Genomic DNA, 21,915 nt, shown 5'->3' with positions numbered 1-21,915 from the left:
AAGCCCTCTTCCTTTATATACCACCCCTACGTTGAAATATGTCTGTGGATATGAAGTAGAGGTATAATACATGCTAGGGTCTACTGGGGTGAAGGGATGGAGTCTGAGTCACTTCCATATCAAAAGGCAGAGAGCTGGTCATTACATGGCCTTGGTTTGACACCACCACTACTTTACCCTGCCACGTTAGGTCGTAAACATGCCCCCATCCCCATTACAGTACTCTGTAGGCAGACACGGTGGCTGGGCTGAATGTAGACACGACATCAACACACAGTGTCCTTTGGACAGCAGAATAATGTACGCTCTGTAGAGTCCATGAAGAACTCTGACGCCCACACATCAGGGTTGAACTCTCAGGAAATGACTAGTGTGGTGAGGAGGGAGAAATGACAGGGGATCCCCAGGACACACACACACACACACATAGCAATTATGTTAATTTTATTCCCATCCTGTTGTAGAAAAAGCATATCAGTCTTAGTCATCTGGTTTGCATCTGACCCTGACCCCAACGTACACATTGTTGTATAGACGTGGATGTTCTTTTTATTAGAGAACAATGAGGTGATGTTATCAGTGGAGGCAGATGCAGGGACAATAAGGGTGGCTCCTGTGTTTTCACCAGGAGAAGAAGCTGGGAAAATAGAGGAAGTGTGTGTCTTGAGGAGAGAAAGTCACACTGAGCAGACAGATGTCAATACCAGAGGTTGGAGCCGGTTCAGGGAACAGAACAAAAACATGTTATTTTATTGTTTTTTGAGGAACAGAATCAGAAACCGACACTGAAAGTGATCTATACTGTTCCGGAACAGAACAGTTATTTAAAAAGCGTGGAATCCGGTTTAATTTTAATTCAACCTTTATTTAACTAGGCAAGTCAGTTAAGAACAAATTCTTATTTACAATGACGACCTAACTCGGCCAAACCTGGACGACGCTGGGCCAATTGTGTGCTGCCCTATGGGACTCCTAATCACGGCCGGATGTGATTTTAAGTGATTTTTTAAGCAGTTTTTAAGTGATGATTTTATTTATTAAGGGAAAAAAGCTATCCGAACCTTCATGGCTCTATGTGAAAAAGTAAATGCCCCCCCTTGTTAAATAAAACGTAATAATGTTTACATACTGCTTTACTCATCTCAAATGTATATACTGTATTCTATTCTACTGTATTTTAGTCAATACCACTCCGACATTGCTCGTCCTAATATTTATATATTTCTTAATTCCATTCTTTTACTTGTAGATTTGTGTATTGCTGTGAATTGTTAGATACTACTGCACTGTTGGCGCTAGGAACAAGCATTTCGCTACACCCGCAATAACATCTGTTAAATATGAGTATATGTGACCAATACAATTAGATTTGATTTTGATTTAATGCTAACACTAAAGTGACAGTGTGAAATACAGTATGAATTTGTCCTACAAATCTTTTGTCGCTGAACAGTTGTGGTTTCGTTTGTTCTCTTTCTGTCTATCTAATACTTGTTGCATTCACTGAATTGTTAAAGTAGGCTGCTATTTCACATTTTGTTTCAGGCCTTGGTCTGTACTAAATCTTCAATGAGAGAGGTTATGAAATATTCAAACAACTATTCAGAGACTTTTTACATTGTTACAGAAGTAAGAATCGGTGTCAATCCAACAGCCTACTTTGTGAGGGTTTTGAAATACTTTCTGAATATTGTCCTTTGGTCACATTTTGGATAATTGTATTTATATGTAAATAATATTTATAAGTGTAATATATTATACTTGGTACAGTTTGAGTGAGTAATTTAGTCAAATGTACTACAATTGAAATACTCTAGGGTGTTTTGTTGTGTTGAGTGTTAATCGTTTGTTGATAGTGAGTGTCTTTACACAATGGAAGACAAAATTAATGTTATTCCTATTGACATGAATGTGGTGTCATATTAAAGAGGCTGTGCTCTTAAACTAAGTTAACTTGTTCTTTGTTTTTGAGATATGTCTGTTAGTTTGAAATGTGTGAGAAAATTAGCTTTTAAATTCTCAGTAATCTACAGCAGCATTCTAGAATTCTATTGGGGTCTAAAGTGTTAAGGATACTTAATACAACGGGTGGGTCTAATCCTGGATGCTGATTGGTTAAAATCGCATTCCAGCCGGTGTCTATTCCACAGGTTACCACCGGCTAAAGCTATGACGTTGAAAGGCCTATTTACTCTGTTCCATCTCACTGCCCAGCCAGGCAATTTATAAACTTGATCTCCAATTTAAAAAGCATCAAGACATCATCTCCCATTTCTTTTAGACTAGAATTTGATTTTCAACAGCGGAGATTTTTATAAACCTTGCAGTCTGTCCAACATTTGCAACATCGTTTTGTATTGATATTCGATGTCCAGCAGGTCCACAGTAATGAATGCATCTGGAGACGGGACGAGACAGGCAGCTTTTTTCAGCCAGTCGAAATCATGAATCATCTAGGATCATTTTTATGGATATAAACAATGAATAGTCAAAAGAAAACAGGTACAATGAAATGAAATGCAGATAGCTTTAAAGACTGCAAACTTCAGTTTGAAGTGATCGTGTTAGCGGTGTTGTTGGCTAGCACCTCTGAACAACAGTGTGCTGACGAGAGAGCACATTTTCTATGCCAGGCAAAATCACACCTCATTAGATCATTGTTATGGATGGATCCAAATAAATGTCACTAGAAGAAAGCTTAAACAAATGCAGCTACTTTGCTGTTATTCTGGCTCCACTGTTTGACGTGACTGTAACTTAGCCGTAGTTGGCTGGCTAGCAAGCAAGGGTTAAGAACGTTGCCAGCCAGTATGGCAATGGAACATTTAGAACGAACGACCGGGTTGCGTCCATAGATACAGAACAAAAAGACTGAACGACTGGGTCGTGTCTCTGACAATCGAACTGATAGAACAAACAACCAGCTGTCTTGTGGAAGGATGAAATAGTATGAATAAATTCACCAAATTAACATTAATGAAAAATGTCAACCATTATTTGAATAGGTTGGTAACCTGTTGTATAAAATTGATAATACCCTCGAAGCCGATGTTGGGTGGATATATTGGGCCTAACAACCGTGCAAATATATCCTCCAAACACAGGCTTCTCTTGCATTATCACTTAAATAGTTATCACGTTTCACATTGGATTTATTAACTACAAAATGGTAAGATGTGTTTTTATTTTAATTTGGGTGCCACTCTGCACACACAAGCTTGATAGCTAGCTAAGCTTGTTACCTAGCTCTGGTCTAGCTCTCGAAAGCTCTAGGCGGCATTATGTGTAATGTAATGTAATGTAACTGAGAGTCATGATCAAGGCTAGCTCTGGTCCAATGTTAGTTAAGACAACTCTCTGAAATTAAAAGACATTCAAAGTTCCTTCATAGAAGCCGCTCCTCCGTAGGCCTAATTCAGATAACGCATGTCATAACAACAAGATGCCAGCGCTCTCCTCAACTGCAAACATTTCAGCAGCATGTCACACCCTACACCACACCTGTCTCTCCAATACATGGACATAGCTTGCCTGCTCCATAAAGCTGCTCTATCGACTGGTGAAGTAATTTCATGTTGAGATAAATGTGAAATAAAATATATTCAGACGTTTAAAAAAAGAACAGAAAGGAACGATATAAACTGCTAGTTTTTTGTTTTGAACCGGTTCAGAACTTTATTCTGCTGGACGGAACAGTGGAACTGAACAAAAAAAAAGTGCTTCTGTTCACAACGAACCAATTGGAAAATAAGTTCAGTTCCAAACCCTAGTCAAAACTCCGGTGCTGTGAGTGCCTGCCTGCGCTACAAAAGGGGTGCTTTTGAGTGGTCTCATATTTCAGTGAGTGGGGCAGCGTGTGTGTTAGTCTGAGAACGCAATCTGGAGGCGAAGAAAACGCACACCTGTTTAGGCGAGGTGCTGGCTAGCGGAGTCAAACACTTGAAAAACAAAAGGAGAGCCGCACGCTCTAGGAGCTGAGATGCAATCATTTAATAACCTAATATCCAACGTTTCACCCGATGAAGACAGCTTGTCTGTCGAAACGTTGGATATTAGGTTATTAAATTACTGCATCTGAACTCCTAGAGTGTGCGTGCGGCTCTCCTTTTCAAGTTTGAGAGCGCATCCATGTCCCAAGAGCTGGAGTCACAAAATACTTTGCAAAACAAAGAACAAACGCTTCAGAGCTATGACGAATCACCACACACACACAAATGATATCCAGCACCGGTGTACCCCCCCCCGCCAAACTAGATTTAGCACCCCTCATTCCGGGAACCCTCCCCAATCTTAGCGAGAAACAGCGTCAGTGCCCCTCCCCAACACATGTGTGTGTGTTTGACACTGTGACAGAGACGGTAATAGAAAGATTATGGGGTAACTGTATATGACCTCTATATCTAAAGCATTTACAACACATCCACAAGTGCTAACTAAACATGATGTAACAGCTGCATGTAGTGCTACTAAAGCACATTTCTTTGAAAATGTCGATTTCGAATCAGATGGAATTTGGTTAAGCAGCCCGTGTGTGTGTTTCAGTGCGTGTCTGTGCTGAGGTGCTGTGCGTACCTGGGTTCAGTAGGTGTGTAGGGAGGTTGGAGATGAAGTCAGCGGCTCGGTCTCTGACATCCTGGTCCTCGTCCTGCAGTAGAGTGAACAGACCTCTCCACAGAGACACTGTGTGGGACACACCTGGCACAATCAAAACTTCATTAGGACACAGACAGATGTATGAAAACGTATTAAAACTGCATTCGCATTCGCCACAGTCCGTTTTTATCGGTTTAAAGTTCAACTCGTCTATTTTTCTTTTTCGGACGGGTTGCATATGCACAAAGGTTTTTTGGCGGACAATAATCGCCGTTGTCCAGCATCCTTCCGCGGATGACTCCAATTTAAAAAAAGCATCGTCTACCTGTAATTTTCATACACACAATCTGTGTGGCTGTGTCCTTACAAACACAACCAGAAACTACCAACACAAACCAAAAACAAACAACTGTAGCTTCCACAAATACATTCAACTTCCATATAGGCCTACTCACCCAATGGTAGGTTGGGGCTGGTCAACAGGGTGGGTGTGGCGTTGACCAGTACCTCTGCAGCCATCATCTTGACCTCAGCATTTTGCTCCACACCGCAGGACTGAGACACCAGCGCCCCCCAGCGCCCCAGACACGCTACTGCAGCCACACCCTGATCGGAGAAGGACATAAACACAGACAAACTTATGTCACTGCAGGGCATGGTAGACGCACACAATTTCCCAGCTGGATCATTGGTGGTTCTTACCTGAGGGTCACTGTGTACTAGGTGCACCACCAATCTAGAGGCCAGGGTCAGGGAAGCACAGTGCAACTCCACACTGGAATACAACACACAAACACATTATGACAACAGTAAAACACAAGGACAGTGTGAGCTCTTTATCAACTCAACACTGCAGTAACACACTGCACAAAGAAAACGAGCGCCTACACATCACCATTCAATAAAGCTGTGTGTAAAAACTCACACAGAGCTAACGTATCAAATATTTGTCACGTGCGCCGAATACAACTGATGCAGAATTCACCGGGAAATGGTTGCTTAAGAGCCCTTCCCAACGACGCAGTTTAAAAATAAATCATAAAACAGTAACAAGAGGAATAAAATAAAATACACAGAACAAAAATATAAACACAGCATGTAAAGTGTTGGTCCATGTTTCATGAGGTGAAATAAAAGATTAGAGAAATATTTAATATGCACAAATAAACTTATTTCTCTCAGGTGTGGCATATCAAGAAGCGGATTAAACAGCATGATCATTACACAGGTGCACCTTGTGCTGGGGACAATAAAAGGCCACTAAAAATTTGCAGTTGTGTCACACAACACAATGCCACAGATGTCTCAAGTTTTGAGGGAGCAGGCAATTGACATGCTGACTACAGGAATGTCCACCAGAGCTGTTGCCAGAGAACTGAATGTTAATTTCTCTACCATAAGCCACCTCCAATGTCATTTTATAGAATTTGGCAGTACGCCCAACTAGCCTCACAACCGCAGACCAAGTGTATGGTGTTGTGTGGGCGAGCTGTTTGCGGATGTTAATGTTGGTGATGGGGTTATGATATGGGCAGGCATAAGCTACGGACAACGAACACAATTGCATTTTATCTACGGCAATTTGAATGCACCGAGATGCCGTGACGAGATCCTCATGTTTCAGCATGATAATGCACAGCCCCATGTCACAAGGATCTGTACACAATTCCTGGAGGCTGAACATGTCCCAGTTCTTCCATGGGCTGCATACTCAGACATTGGGGATGGTCTCGATCGACGTGTATGACAATGCGTTCCAGTTCCCGCCAGTATGCAGAAAATTCACACAGCCACTGAAGAGGAGTTGGACAACATCTCACAGGCCACAATCAACAGCCTGATCAACTCTATGCTACGCTGTGTCACGCTGGATGAGGCAAATGGTGGTCACACCAGATACTGTGATCCACACCCCTACCTTTTTTAAAAGTTATCTGTGACCAACAGATGCATATCTGTATTCCCAGTCATGTGAACGCCATAGATAGGGGCCGAATACATTTATTTAAATTGACCGATTTCCTTATATGAACTGTAACTCAGTAAAATCTTTGGAATTGTTGCATGTTGCATTACCAATCAATGTGCAGAGGTATAAAGTATTTGAGTTAGATACAGTGCCTTCAAAAAGCATTCACACCCCTTGACTTTCTCCATCTTTTTTTGTGTTACAGCCTGAATTTTAAAAAATGGCACACAATACCCCATAACGTCAAAGTGGAATACTATTTTTTTTTATAAAAAAATGTTTTATTATAATTTTGTTTATTTTTTTACAAATGAATAAATAATGAAAAGCTGTAATGTCTTGAGTCAAGTATTCCAAGTATACCCCTTTGTTACGGCAAGCCTAAATAAGTTCAGGAAATTAGCTTAAGTCACATAATAAGATGCATGGACACACTTTGTGAGCAATAATAGTATTTAACATTATTTTTGAATGAATAACTCATCTCTGTACCCCCCCACACAATTATCTGTAAGGTCCCTCAGCCGAGCAGTGAATTTCAAACAGATTCAACCACAAAGACCAGGGTTGTTTTCCAATGCCTCGCAAAGAAGGGCACCTATTGGTAAAAAAAACAAGCAGACATTGAATATCCCTTTCAGCATGGTGAAGTTATTTATTACACTTTGGATGGTGTATCAATACACCCAGTCACTAAAAGATACAGGTGGCCTTTCTAACTCAGTTGCCGGAGAGGAAGGAAACAAGGGATTTCACCATGGTGACTTTAAAACAGAGTTGAATGGCTGTGATATGAGAAAACTGTGGATGGATCAACAATATTATAGCTACTCCACAATACTAACCCAAATGACAGAGTGAAAAGGAAGCCTGTACAGAATACAAATATTCCAAAACTTGCATTCTGTTTGCAACAAAGCACTAAAGTAATACTACAAAAAAATGTGGCAAAGCAATTCACTTTTTGTCCTGAATACAAAACATTTATGTTTGAGGGCAAATCCAATACAGTACACTACCAATCTCCATATTTTCAAACATAGTGGAGGTTGCATCATGTTACGGGTGTGCTTGTAATCGTTAAGGACTTTGGAGTTTCAGGATGAAAAAAATTGAATGGCGCAAAGCACAGGCAAAATCCTAGAGCATAACCTGGTTCAGTCAGCTTTCCACCAGACACTGGGAGATTAATTCACCTTTCAATCACATCCAGAAGCTTGTTTCGGTCATAGCAGACGGTAGCAGCAACATTATGTACAAAATGAGTTACAAACAATGCGAAAAAAGCCCATAAAACGGCAGCCATCCTCTCCAGCGCCACTATTATAAGCAGGACAATAAGCAAAAACACAAGGCCAAATCTATACTGGAGTTTTGAAAAAGTATAAATAAAAACAAAAAAGCCCCGGAAATATCACATTTACATAAGTATTCAGACCCTTCTCAGTACTTTGTTTTAGCACCTTTGGCAGCGATTACAGCCTCACATCTTCTTGGGTATGACGCTACAAGCTTGGCACACCTGTATTTGGGGAGTTTCTCCCATTCTTCCCTGAAAAACATCCCCACAGCATGATGCTGCCACCACCATGCTTCACCGTAGAGATGGTGCTAGATTTCCTCCAGATGTGACACTTGGCATTCAGGCCAAACAGTTCAATCTAGGTTTCATCAGACCAGAGAATCTTGTATCTCATGGTCTGTGTCCTTTAGGTGCCTTTTGGCGAACTCCAAGTGGGCGGTCATGTGCCTTTTGGGCTGTCATGTGCCTTTTACTGAGGAGTTGCTTCCGTCTGGCCACTCTACTGTAAACGCCTGATTGGTGGAGTACTGCAGAGATGGGAGAACCTTCCAGAAGGACAACCACCTCCACAGAGGAACTATAGAGCTCTGTCAGAGTGACCATTGGGTTCTTGGTTCTACATCTACATTGCTTGCTGTTTGAGGTTTTAGGCTGGGTTTCTGTACAGCACTTTGTGACATCGGCTGATGTAAAAAGGGCTTTATAAATACATTTGATTGATTGATTGGTCACCTCCCTGACCAAGGCCCTTCTCCTCCGATTGCTCAATTTGGCCAGCTCTTGGAAGAGTCTTAGTGGTTACAAACTTCTTCCATTTAAGAATGATGAAGGCCATTGTGTTCTTGGGGACCTTCAATGCTGCAGTAATTATTTGGTACCCTTCCCCAGATCTGTGCCTCGACACAATCCTGTCTCGGAGCTCTACGGACAATTCCTTCGACCTCATGGCTTGGTTTTTGCTCCGACATGGACTGTCAACTGTGGGACCTTATATAGACAGGTGTGTGCCTTTCTAAATCATGTCCCATAAATTGAATTTACCACAGGTGGACTCCAGTCAAGCTATAGAAACAGCTAGGATGATCAATGGAAACAGGATGCACCTGAGCTCAATTTCAAGTCTCATAGCAAAGTGTCTGAATACTTATGTAAATAAGGAATTTGTCTTATTTTTTAAATAAATTTGTAAAATTTCTTTAAAAAATGTTTTTTCTTTGTCATTATGGGGTAGTGTGTGTAGATTGATGATGCAAAAAAATATTAAATACATTTTAGAATAAGGCTGTAACGTAACAAAATGTGGAAAAAGGGGTCTGAATTCTTTCAGAATGCACTAGTCTATTGAGTGTGCGTCGGGTCACTGCAAGATAGTTTGGGTATCATTAATTGACTATTTAGCAATCTGGCTATTTAGCAGTAGTATGGCTCTGGGGGTAGAAGCTGTCTCTGTAGTGCTTTGCGGTCAAAGGCAGTGCAATTAGCCACACCAAGGGGTTTTTCAGCCAGTCAAGATGCTCTTGTTGGTGCAGCTGTATAACTTTTTGAGGATCCGAGGACCCGTGCCAAATCTTTTCAGACTCCTGAGGGGAAAGTGGTGCTGCCGTGCCCTCTTCACGACTGTGTGGACAATGTTAAATCCTTAGTGATGTGGACGCCAGGGAACTTGAAGCTCTTGACCCACTCCACAACAGTTGCTGTCCGTCAGCCACAACATGCTTCATACAGATTGTGGCATGGTCATTTTATTATAATTAGAGGCAAGTCTTTGTAATTTAATCCTTATTCTCTTCTCTCACTGTTAAAACAGTGGTGTGTGTGTGTGTGTGTGTGTGTGTGTACAGAGGTGTGGGGTGTCCCACAGGTACTGGGAGGGGGACACAATTCAGTCCCATTCAAAATCCTATTTTCCCTAACCACTAACCACAAAACTTAACCTTAACCTTAAAACTAACCCTAATTCTAACCATCACTCTAACCTTAACCCCCTAGAAATACCATTTGACCTTATGGGGACTAACAAAATGTTGTCAGTTGGTAAAAATGTTGTTCATTTACTATTCTTGTGGGGACCAGTAAACACGTCAACGCGCACACACACACACACACACACACACGGATGAACACACACAGTCGGCCAGATCTCCACACCTGTCGCCAAGTGCACGGGCCAGTCGGGCAGCTAACATAAGACCCGGAGTGAAGGGAGAGCTGGGTAAGTCTATCTCCTTAATCCCCGGCTTTGGCTCTGAATACAGGAGTGGCATCCTCACAACCACAGGTATGTGGGTCCTTTCATAGACGGACAGAGAGAGCGAAGAGGGAAAGAAGGGAGGCAGCACCTCACCTACTGTGCTCCCACCTCTCCATTCTAGCCTGTACATCAATCATGGATGGCTTAGGCCTGTTTTGGCAGCAGGCTTTCACTGCTAGTCCACATCTGTTGTTTACAAAGCATGTGACAAATAACATTCGATTTGAGGACAGGGCACCATTACCAGCGGCCATTTTGAGGTCATTCCTAAAGTTACCTCCCCTATTTCCCAACGTCCTCATAACATAAAGTGCCTTACAAAAGTATTCAGACCCCTTGGATTTCTTCAATGTTATTTTGTTACAAAGTGGGATTAAAATTGATTTGTCATTTTTTGTCAACAATCTACTAAAAAATCGACTAAAAAATATATATGTAAAAAAAAGATGAATACGTAACTATAATAGTCAACCCCTTTATTCAGGCAAGCCTAAATTAGTTCAGGAGTTCAATTTGGCTTAAGAAATCACATAGGTTATATTGACTCACTGTGTGAAATAATAAGGGTTGACATGATTTTTGAATGACTAACCCTTTCTCTGTCCCTCATACATTCATCTGTAAGGTCCCTTAGTCAAGTATTTATTTGAAAAACAGACTCAACTACAAACACCAGGGAGCTTTTCGAAAGCTTCATAAAGAAGGGCAGTGATTGGTAGATGGTTAACAATAACAAATCAGACATTGAATACAATGAGTGTACAAAACATTAGGAACACCTTCCTAATATTGAGTTGTACCTCTTTTGCCCTGAGAACAGCCTCAATTCGTCGGGGCATGGACTACAAGGTTGTCGAAAGCGTTCTACAGGGATGATGGTCCATTTTGTGTCAAGTTGTCTGGATGTGTTTTGCGTGGTGCACCATTCCTGATACACACGGGGAACAGTTCACCGTGAAAAACCCAGCAGCGTTGCAGTTCTTGACACACTCAAACTGTTGCACCTGGCACCTACTACCATACCCTGTTCAAAGGCACTTTGAATCTTTTGTCTTGTCCATTCACCCTCTGAATGGCACACATACACCATCCATGTCTCAACTGTTTCAAGCCTTAAGAAATCCTTCTTTAACCTGTCTCCTCCCCTTCATCTACACTGATTTGAAGTGGATTTAACAAGTGACATCAAAAAAGGAATAATAGCTTGCACCTGGAGTCACCTGGTCAGTCTATGTCAAGGAAATAATTCCTAATGTTTGTACATTCAGTGTATATTTTTAAGCATGGTCGAGTTATTTATGCTATGGATTATGTATTAACTTCTTATGGCTGGGGGCGCTATTTTTACGTTCGGATGAAAAGCGTGCCCAGAGAAAACTGCCTGCTACTCAGGCCCAGAAGCTAAGATATGCATATTATTATATTTGGATAGAAAACACTCTGAAGTTTCTAAAACTTTGAATGATGTCTGTGAGTATAACAGAACTCATTTGGCAGGCAAAAACCTGAGAAAACAATCCAACCAGGAAGTGGGAAATCTGAGGTTTGTAGGTTAAGTCTTTGCCTATCCAAGACACAGTGTAAATTTGGTCCGATTGCACTTCCTAAGGCTTCCACTAGATGTCAACAGTCTTTAGAACCTTGTTTCAGGCTTCTAATGTGAATGGGGAGCGAATAAGAGCTGTTTGACTAAGGGGTCTGGCAGAATGCCATGAGCTAAGTCAGGCGTGCGGCCGTGAGAGCGAGCTCTGTTCCTTTTCATTTCTAAAGACAAAGGAATTGTCCGGTTGAAACATTAAAGATTTATGATAAAAACATCCTAAAGATTTATTCTATACATCGTTTGACATGTTTCTACAAACTGTAATAGAACTTTTTGGACTTTTCGTCTAGACTTAGAGCTCGCGCGGTGTGCATTTGGATTACTGGACTAAACGGGCGAACGAAAAGGAGGTATTTGGACATAAATGATGGACTTTATCAAACAAAACAAACATTTATTGTGGAACTGGGATTCCTGGGAGTGCATTCCGATGAAGATCATCAAAGGTAAGTGAATATTTATAATGCTATTTCTGACTCCACAACATGGCGGGTTTACTGTGATTTACTCCCCTGTGAAAAGGTTACGTGTGTTAATATGTATAAAAAAATATGTATAAATAAATAAAAAACATGGCGGGTATGGCTTGTTTTGGTGCCGGAGCGCTGTACTCAGATTATTGCATGGTGTGCTTTTGCCATAAAGCTTTTTTGAAATCTGACACAGCGGTTGCATTAAGGAGAAGTATATCTTTAATTCTGTGCATAACAGTTGTATCGTTTATCAAAGTTTATGATGAGTATTTCTGTAAATTGATGTGGCTCTCTGCAAAATCACCGGATGTTTTGGAGGCAAAACATTACTGAACATAACGCGCCAATGTAAACTGAGATTTTTGGATATAAATATGAACTTTATCGAGCATACATGTATTGTGTAACATGAAGTCCTATGAGTGCCATCTGATGAAGATCATCAAAGGTTAGTGATTAATTTTATCTCTATTTCTGCTTTTTGTGACTCCTCTCTTTGGCTGGAAAAATGGCTGTGTTTTTCTGTGACTAGACGCTGACCTAACATAATCAGATGGTGTGCTTTCGTCGTAAAGCCTTTTTGAAATCGGACACTGTGGTGGGATTAACAACAAGTTTATCTTAAAATGGTGTATAATATTTGTATGTTTGAGTAATTTTAATTATGAGATTTCTGTTGTTTGAATTTGTCGCCCTGCACTTTCACTGGCTGTTGTCAAATCGATGCCGTTAACGGGATTTCAGCCGTAAGAAGTTAAACCACCCAGACACATCAAATTCAGTGTTTATTCTGAACAGAGCTACAGGACAGCAATGAAACTGCTCAGGATGTTAACTCAACAAAATTGGTGATTTTAAAACAGTTCCCGTGTTCAACGGCTGTGACAGGAGAAACGGAGGCTGGATGAACAACATTGTAGTGGCTCCACAATAATGACGTAAATGAATACAAAAAAGAAAAGAATACAAATATACAGAATACAAATATTCAAAAACTCGCATCTTGTATGCAACAAGGCACTAAAGTAACACTGGAATAAAAAAAACACAGCAAAGGAATACCATTTTTATCTTAAATGCAAAGCCTTATGCTTGGGGCAAATCCAACAACCCATCACTGATTAACTGCCTCCTTATTTTCAAGCATTGTGGTGGCTGCATCATGGTATGGGTATGCTTGACGTCGGCAAATAGTGGGTTTTTCAGGATAAAAATAAATGGAAAGTCGCTAAGCACATGCAAAATCCGAGAGGAAAACCTGCTTCAGTCTGCTTTATACCTGACACTGGGAGAAGAATTCCCCTTTGAGCAGGACAATAACCTACAACAAGGCCTGCTTCCATCACTCAGACGTGGGCAGTACAGGAGCATCATGTCTACAACTAACAGACTGGCCAATAGCATCTACCACCAGACCATCAGGCTGTCAAATAGTCAGCTACCTGCTCCCCCTGTCCCTCAGACCCCCCCCCCAATACACTGCAACTACATCTGCAACCGTGTGCGTTTAATTCTAAGGTATTTTCTTTTCTATTGACTCAGGAAGCTGAATACTTATACCATGACAAATTTCTATCAAAAATCTAATCTTCCACTTTGACAGAGTATTTTGTGTAGATTGTTGACAAAAATGTACAATTAAATCCATTGTAATCCCACTTTCTAACAAAAAAATACAAGGGGTATGAATACTTTTGAAAGGCACTGCACAGCTGGAAGAGAGTGTGACCTGCTTATGTCACAAAGTCTCACAGGCTGGACTGGGAGAAGTTCAAGAGCACTATGCCCGATATTGAAAGTAATGGAATCTTAAGAATGGAATTATAGGCTGATGGGATAAGAAGAGAAAGCACTCAATGAGTCAGTGAGGTGGACGTGCTGTGGCTTTCTGACGGCGATCCTAACCCATCCTAAACTCAACTTTTGTGAAGGATTGTGCAGTTAGACCCGAATCACACTAGCGTGCCGAGTCTGCTGACCTGAACCATTACTGTGCTGGTTTTCCACATTGCCTTCAAGCATGGCTTCAACAACTATGGTGGTGGATGCGCAACCAGGCCAGCCTTGGCGTGATTGGCTTGACTCAGCTCAGTAGTGTGAAAAGGGTAACAGTGTATTGATGTTTCAGGCCCTTGGTGGGTGGGCTCACCTGTGGGCAAAGTCTTCCGCCAGAGTGAGAACCCGCTCCAGGACCTCTGCCTGGGTCAGAGTCCGCAGACCGTCCCTCCACAGCAGGTCAGAGTTCACGCTGAGGACAGACAGCACCTGCAGCACCTGAGGAAAGAGGGATGGAGAGGGAGAGAGAGCGAGAAAGAGAAGGAGAGAAATAGAGTAAGAGGACTGAGCAGCACCACATCTGAGTACTCAAATACACGATTCAAGGTTTGTATTCGATTACTAATAATTGAATACAAGTAATCGAAATTACTGGTTCAATCCCAGGCTGTGTCGTGACCGGGAGTCCCATAGAGCGGCGCACAATTGGCCCAGCGGCGCACAATTGGCCCAGCGTCGTCCGGGTTTGGCCGGGGTAGGCCGTCACTGTAAATAAGAATTTGTTCTTAACTGACTTGCCTAGTTAAATAAAATAGAGGTGAAGTGAGAGCAGGATTTTTTCCTGACTAATGTCTCGTCTTGAACATGAACAACTGGGTCCTAGCTTCAGGCCCACAGCTGAAGGCCCACTCTGGTGTCTGTCCTGTGTGAGTTGGCACTCTGCCCTGGAGATATTTTTACCCCTCTGGACGTTCAGATCCTCCCAGCTAACCCAAACCACGGGCACACAGCTGACACACACACATCCTGTACCTCTGTGTGTGTTTCTGGCTTTCATCCCTTTCGCTCACTCTCTGCCTCATCGCTAGATCTGTCAACCCGTCTGTCCTTCTCTCCCTTTCCCCTTATCCACTTTCCAGGACCTGACTACATCTCCCTTCCTCCAGTCCCACCTCAACCGAGGGGATCGGCCGAGCGAGTCGATGGAGGAAGGAGTTGTTTTCCTTCAGAAACCACAACACCTGTTGACATTCCTTCTGCATATTTCTTTGATGATCATTTATTTTTAAAGCATGGAGCTGTTATTGAAGCTTTAAAATGATCCCTGTATGGGGTTAGAGGGATAGCAGTGTGAGTGGGTGTCAGTCTGGACGGGACGTGAGCAGGTTCTACGGCTTCTGTGGCCTCAGCTTGTGAGAGTGCTGCCGTCTCAGACAAATATTAAAGTAGTACGATTTTTAGCCTCTGGTCTCTCTGCTGCTTCATGGCTTTTCATTTTTACTACCCCCTTTAATGGGCTCCTGTCTCACCATGTACTGAAATCACACACACTCCTAAAACACACACATAGCCCTAACAGCAACCTCCCTGACACACACAAACACACACTAGGGAAGTGCACGGTTATTTGAATATCTGAACAGACGTTAGTGTGAGTACTTGTGTGGATTTATTTTTAATGTTAATTTTTAATGTTTATTATTTTTTATTTGACCCCCTTTTCTCCCTAATGCAGTTCCGATCTCATCTCATCGCTGCAACGGGCTCGGGAGAGGCGAAGGTCGAGTCATGCATCCCCTGAAACATGACCCGCCTAACCGCGCTTCTTAACATCCACCCGCTTAACCCGGAAGCCAGCTGCACCAACGTGTCGGAGGAAACACCGTTCAACTGATGACCGAAGTCAGCCTGCAGGCGCCCGGCCCGCCACAAGGAGTCACTAGAGCGTGATGAGCCAAGTAAAGCCCCCCGGGCCAAACCCTCCCCTAACCCGGACGACACTGGGCCAATTGTGCACCGCTCTATGCGACTCCCGGTCACGATACAGCCTGGGATTGAACCCGGGTCTGTAGTGACGCCTCAAGCACTCGGGAGGCCCTTTATAGGCCTATTTTAACACTGAAACAGCTTTTTCTAAATGAAATTTAAAATATCCATGTGACACTGATACATACAAGGATATACCATGACATTATTCATTTTATAAAACAAACTTCTCAATATCGTTTTTATGACATGAGCCCCATACAAAAGGCCGGTAGCCGACGTGTAGCTTGGCCAATCAAAGTAGCAAAGAGGCTCAAGTGGGTCGCAAGTGGAGTGAGAGTTCACTAACGCAATGCAAGATGGAATAACATTACGGAATTAAAAGTTACAGAAATGAGAAGTAGCAGGCTACAACGAGCAACTAACAGGTAGGCTGTTTTATCTGAATGGGCTTGGGGAGAAAGCACAGCATGTGGCCTTCATTAGCCTAGCTAGCTTCTCAAGGCAACTCCAGTCAAGACCGGCACTGTTATACGGGATGACAAACAACATTACAAGTTAGCTATTCTTGGCTGTAGCTGAGCAGCGTTGCTCTTCTCTGCCTGTCTGCTTGCTCCCATCTCACCGCCACCTCCGTAGCTGCAGCAATAGAGCTCCAGCCTCACCCTCATCGCAGCAGTGCTCAGGTTAAAACCGGAAGTAAAAGTAACTGAACGTGTATTTTGAAGATCCAGATATCCAACAAAAACATTCATGATACTCTTCCGAGTAGTGTAATTATTTCAAACCCTCATACCCCCCACCCACACACCTTACTCAGCAAATAGCAGTTCCGTCTGAGACTTGTAAAGCACTCTAAAGCTGTAAAGTGAGAAACTGGGCTGAGGAGGATTGCAGGTCAGTCTCACAGGAAGCTGAATGCCCTGCTCCTGCTCTTTTAAAGGCCAACAGATCCAACCCACAGAGGAAGTCGGGCCCAAACGCAGTGTTTTCTTCCAGAATGCTTTACTGGAGCAGAGGGCTAGCCATGGAAACGGTGTCCTTGGCGCGGAGAGATGCGGCTTAACGGACCGGCTGGTTAAACATTAACGGCTGGGCAATAAAACAGCTTTCAATGAGACACACACATGCGCGCACGCACACACCATTCCCAGCAGTGACGAGTCTTGTCAACTCTTACACAGCTTCATGATAAGAATGGCAGGGCAAAGATTTGGGTAATGGATGGCTGTCCAGTGTTTATGAGGAATTGAAATATGATTCTAGCTGAAATAAACAGGTTGCCTTTTCACTTAAACCTCCACTGTGTGCAGGAGGTGCTACCTGGTGGAGGAGTGGAAAGTTACCAAACCTCAGAGGGACCGAGGAGGGAGGAAGGGAGGGGGAGAGAGGTTCTCTTGGCGTAGCCATATGGCGCTAGAAGACTCTCACGCAATACTAAAGAAAACAGATTTCTACACGTAATCAATTTGTTATAATGGTCTTGAGTTTGTCACTGGGGAGAGGGAGGATGAACACAATTGAGAAGGGTGGACTTGTAGGTTTGATTCCCCCCCCATAGGCTTCATAAAACACCAGCTACATGACCAACTACCGAATAACCATATCAACATGTTTAAGAGCCCTGGAGTTCATGCTTAAAACATGACCAGACCAGAGGGAAAAACTCTGGTCCTAGTGGCCCTCCCCATTTCGTCTTACCTTGGCCAGAGACTGAGGGTGGGCCTCATGCAGGGCCAGGGTAGTGAGGTTTGAGATGATGGTCTCCTGGGGCCAGGGAGAGCTTCTCTCCCCCTCTCCATCCCTCTCCCCCTCATCCCTCTCTCTTTCCAGCCTCCTCAAGACCTCTTCCAGGGCCAGCTCACGGACTTCGTAGTGCGGGCACTGCAGCAGACACCCCAGGAGCAGGGGTCCTCGCGACGTGGTGCCATCCTCCCCCATGCCCCACAGCAGTGGGCTTTCCACGCTGGCGCTGAGTGCCAGGCGTGCCAGGCTGAGGAGATACTGGGTGGTGCCGGGGGGGCCTGAGGGACCACACACAGCAGAGGGGCCTCCAGGGGTCACCAGCTCAGAGGCCATCAGGAGTGCCAGCGTTTCCTCACGCAGCTCCTTTAGCTCGGAGTCTAAGGAGAGACGGAAAACAGGTAGAGGACATTCGCATGCACACAAACACACACACTTGAGGGAGGTGCTGCCAACCTCTGGGGTGTACAGGTGACAGATGTCCCGCCTTGTTGTACTCTGTTGGCCTGGCTCCTCATTGTGCCAGTCACTTCACACCTCCACACTCAGTCCGTCTGCCCTGTCTAGGCTCCAGTGGTTGATAGACATACAATGACCTCACACGTACCCACACCAGTTCTCCCTGAAGCACAGCTTTACCGCGCTACCAGGACGTTTTTTGGTAAGTCAATATCTTTCTGTAGCTCCATCCCCAACCCCCTACTACAATGCTTCAAAATCCAAGACATCTCACAGGGCCTCCTTTCACAGCCAGGTTAATATTAACACACCACCTCCCTCCACCCCCAAGAAGACAAAAAACTGTGCAACTCAACCTGGCCCCCGAGCGCCACTCAACATGGGCCAGACAAAAAGGGAAATGCTGCATTCCCCCGGGGACGGTCTAGGGTTACCGCGGAGATGGGCCGGGTTACCGTGGAACCAGATCCTCAAAGGGTCCGGCGGCCACATGAGCGGCCCGTAATGGCCATAATGGGAGGACAGTAATGACAACGAGACGAGAGAGGAGGGACCGGTGGGATGAGGATGACTGGAGACAAATGGGAGCTTGTCACAGAGAGAGAGCGAGAGAGCGAGAGAGAGAGAGAGAGAAGAGCCGCATGTCTGCATTTGGGGGAAGGACACTGCGACCCTATCAGGGTTGTCAGGCCTTTCCTCTCAGTTAAACCCCATGTAGAAGTAGCCACACGTGCACAGACACTCAATCCAGATCTTACACAACTCTACCGTACCAGTGTTCCACAACCCCAGAGGCAGGACGGAGCAGCAGGGAGACGGCAACTACCCAAACAGAGCTGGAGGGAAGTGAAGCAAGTCAAACAAACAGGGAGCAGCCCAAACTCCTGACTTCCCTTTCAACTAGGTCAGGAAACTGATGTTAGGGAGGGAGAGAGAGAGGGGGAGACAAATAGAGAGAGAGGGAAAACATAATTAGGCTGAGAGCAGCGCTGTTTTTATAATGACATTCATCAAAATAGGAGGGGGGGGGGGGCACAGCCGGGATTCAGTGAGGAAATTAAAGGCGTCCCACCACAAACTGGCTGTGTGTGTGTGTGGACACTGGATGCCAAAGGCCAGTATCTCTGTGTGTGTGTGTGTGTGTCTTTCTAACGACTTCTCACTTTCGTAACACATGACCAGACAGCAGTCATAGGAAACACACAGTCGGTCCTACAGAAGAACCACAGTACGACAGTGGACCATACTCAAAACAGGCCCGGGGCACATCGACTGACCACTGGTTCTAAAATGACTCAATAGCCTGTCCAGTTTGGCAGTGGGCCTTACAAATACTAAAACATAACACAATATAACAGAAATATCCAACACCATTTTTCACCATCATGATTTTCATTCAAAAACCAGCATTGACAAACCTGAAACACACTGAACGTGGAAATGGGAGCGTTTGTGAGAGCGAGTACGTGAGAGAATTATATCGGCACTATGTGTGTGGGTCTACTCAAAACACGTCAAATATTTAAACAAAAATGAAACCACATTTGGTTTAAATAAACTTTGCCAGGGTAACACTGCACTGCTTTAAAACGTGTAAATATCCATCCGGCATGGTGTATTTAGACTAAAAGTAAACAAACTTCTCGCTGTGTAGACTTTCATAATCCAATCCAAGATGTATCGTAAACGCCCAGTCCAACTCACAACCCATTTCCTTTCGCTCCCTCTTAGAAAGTGTCTGTGTGAAAGCAAACTTGTGTGAGGCTGTGAGGTTATACGTGTTTGTTATGTTATGCACTGGGAAGGTATGTGTGTCAGAATAAATGATTGTGCTGGTGTGTGTGTCTGTGTTTGTGTGTGAGTGAAATATATCCTGATATATGCAAGCCCACTATGTAAGAAAGATGTGCTGACCCTGTCCGGGGTGTGTATATACATTAGGAGCCTGGTTAAAACAAAGTTAAGGATAGAGTACTGTGCTGCCCTACTCAATACGTGTGTGTGTGTGTGCGTGTGTGTGTGTGAGTATCTATGTATGGCCGTACTTCAGTTTCTTGAGTTTACCAGTACACATTCACAGCTGGATTTTACATCATTCTCCCCCGTCATTACCCAAACTGTGAAAAACAAACCCCAGACGGTGTGTGTGTGTGTGTGTGTGTCTCTGTCTGTCTGTGCTGCAGATGTGCTCTTTCCCATGATGGAGGAGCCTGTACAACCTGCTGGCATCGCTCCCTCTAATTACCTTACAGGCCCTGGGTGGGTGGGTGTGTGTCGGAGCATGTTTTTGAGACGGTTTGTGTCTATGGGAATGTGTGTGTTGATGATTGGTGTGTGTGATGGGCACAACCTCTGATAATACAAACACATGTGATTCAACACTAGGATCAGATCCAGATATGTGGCTGCTAACCACTTTTGAGTGCGTGTGTGTTTAACTGAGATATTTTAAGGTGGATTGAGTCGCGTGAATAACCCATCTGAGAGGTAAGGATAGTGCTGGCCATGGAGTCAGTGGGGTTGGATTTCAGAAACAGACAGAGCGAGAGACAGAGCGAGCGAGAGACAGAGCGAGCGAGAGACAGAGCGAGCGAGCGACAGACAGAGCGAGCGAGAGACAGAGCGAGCGAGAGACAGAGCGAGCGAGAGACAGAGCGAGCGAGAGACAGAGCGAGCGACAGAGCAAGCGACAGAGCAAGCGACAGAGCGCTCCTACAGACGGAGACAGAGCCAGAGGGAGAGAGAGCTCCTACAGACAGAGCCAGAGGGAGAGAGAGCTCCTACAGACAGAGCCAGAGAGAGAGAGAGAGTCGCCATACAGACAGAGACAGAGCCAGAGAGAGAGAGAGCTGCTACAGACGAGACAGAGCCAGAGAGAGAGAGCTCCTACAGACGGAGACCAGACGCGAGCTCCTACAGAAGACAGAGACAGAGACAGAGCCAGAGAGAGCTCCTACAGACGGAGACAGAGCGAGCTCCTACCAGACAGAGGACAGAGCCAGAGAGAGCTCCTACAGACGGAGACAGAGCGAGAGGAGAGGACAGAGAAGCTCCTAGCAGGACGGAGACAGAAGACCAGAGAGAGAGAGCAGAGAGAGACAGCTCCTACAGACGGAGACAGAGCGAAGCTCTACAAGACAAAGACAGAGCCAGAGAGAGAGAGAGAGAGCTCCTACAGACGGAGACAGAGCCAGAGAGAGAGAGACAGACAGCTCCTACAGACGGAGACAGAGCGAGCTCCTACAGACGGAGACAGAGCCAGAAGAGAGAGAGCTCCTACAGACCGAGACAGAGAGAGAGAAGCTCCTACAGACAGAGACAGAGCCAGAGAGAGAGAGAGAGCTTTACAGACGGAGACAGAGCCAGAGAGAGAGAAAGCTCCTACAGACAGAGACAGAGCCAGAGAGAGAGAAGAGCTCCTACAGGGACGAGACAGAGCCAGAGAGAGGAGAGAGCTCCTACAGACGGAGACAGAAGCCAGAGAGAGAGAGCGAGCTCCTACAGACGGAGACAGAGCCAGAGAGAGAGAGAGCTCCTACAGACGGAGAGGCAGAGCAGAGCTCCTACAGACGGAGACAGAGCCAGAGAGAGAGAGAGCTCCTACAGACAGAGACAGAGCCAGAGAGAGAGAGAGAGCTCCTACAGACGGAGACAGAGCCAGAGAGAGAGAGCTCCTAACTCCAAAATGTGCTGCTGCTGTTTTTACTGGCTTGGTTGGAGCAGAGGGGGGAGGGATCAACTGTGCCGCCGCCAAGAGCC

At 44.4% G+C, this 21,915-nt stretch overlaps 1 protein-coding gene across 1 annotated transcript in view; it reads right to left on the bottom strand.

Moving 5' to 3' along the window:
- thada (THADA armadillo repeat containing) overlaps positions 1-21,915 on the bottom strand; it is a 98,753-nt gene that overhangs the window by 14,876 nt on the left and 61,962 nt on the right. Inside the window, exons 32-36 of the mRNA XM_023970073.1 lie at positions 17,656-18,077; positions 14,342-14,466; positions 5,296-5,368; positions 5,049-5,199; positions 4,573-4,695 (exon numbers count right to left, since the gene is read on the bottom strand). Coding sequence (XP_023825841.1) covers positions 4,573-4,695; positions 5,049-5,199; positions 5,296-5,368; positions 14,342-14,466; positions 17,656-18,077 — 894 coding nt within the window. The remainder of the gene's footprint in view (positions 1-4,572; positions 4,696-5,048; positions 5,200-5,295; positions 5,369-14,341; positions 14,467-17,655; positions 18,078-21,915) is intronic.

Source organism: Salvelinus sp. IW2-2015, linkage group LG25 (genome assembly GCF_002910315.2).
Source record: "Salvelinus sp. IW2-2015 linkage group LG25, ASM291031v2, whole genome shotgun sequence".
Taxonomy (NCBI): domain Eukaryota; kingdom Metazoa; phylum Chordata; class Actinopteri; order Salmoniformes; family Salmonidae; genus Salvelinus; species Salvelinus sp. IW2-2015.
The sequence above is the reverse complement of the archived record's forward strand: the minus strand, read 5'-3'. Positions and strand labels throughout refer to the sequence as shown.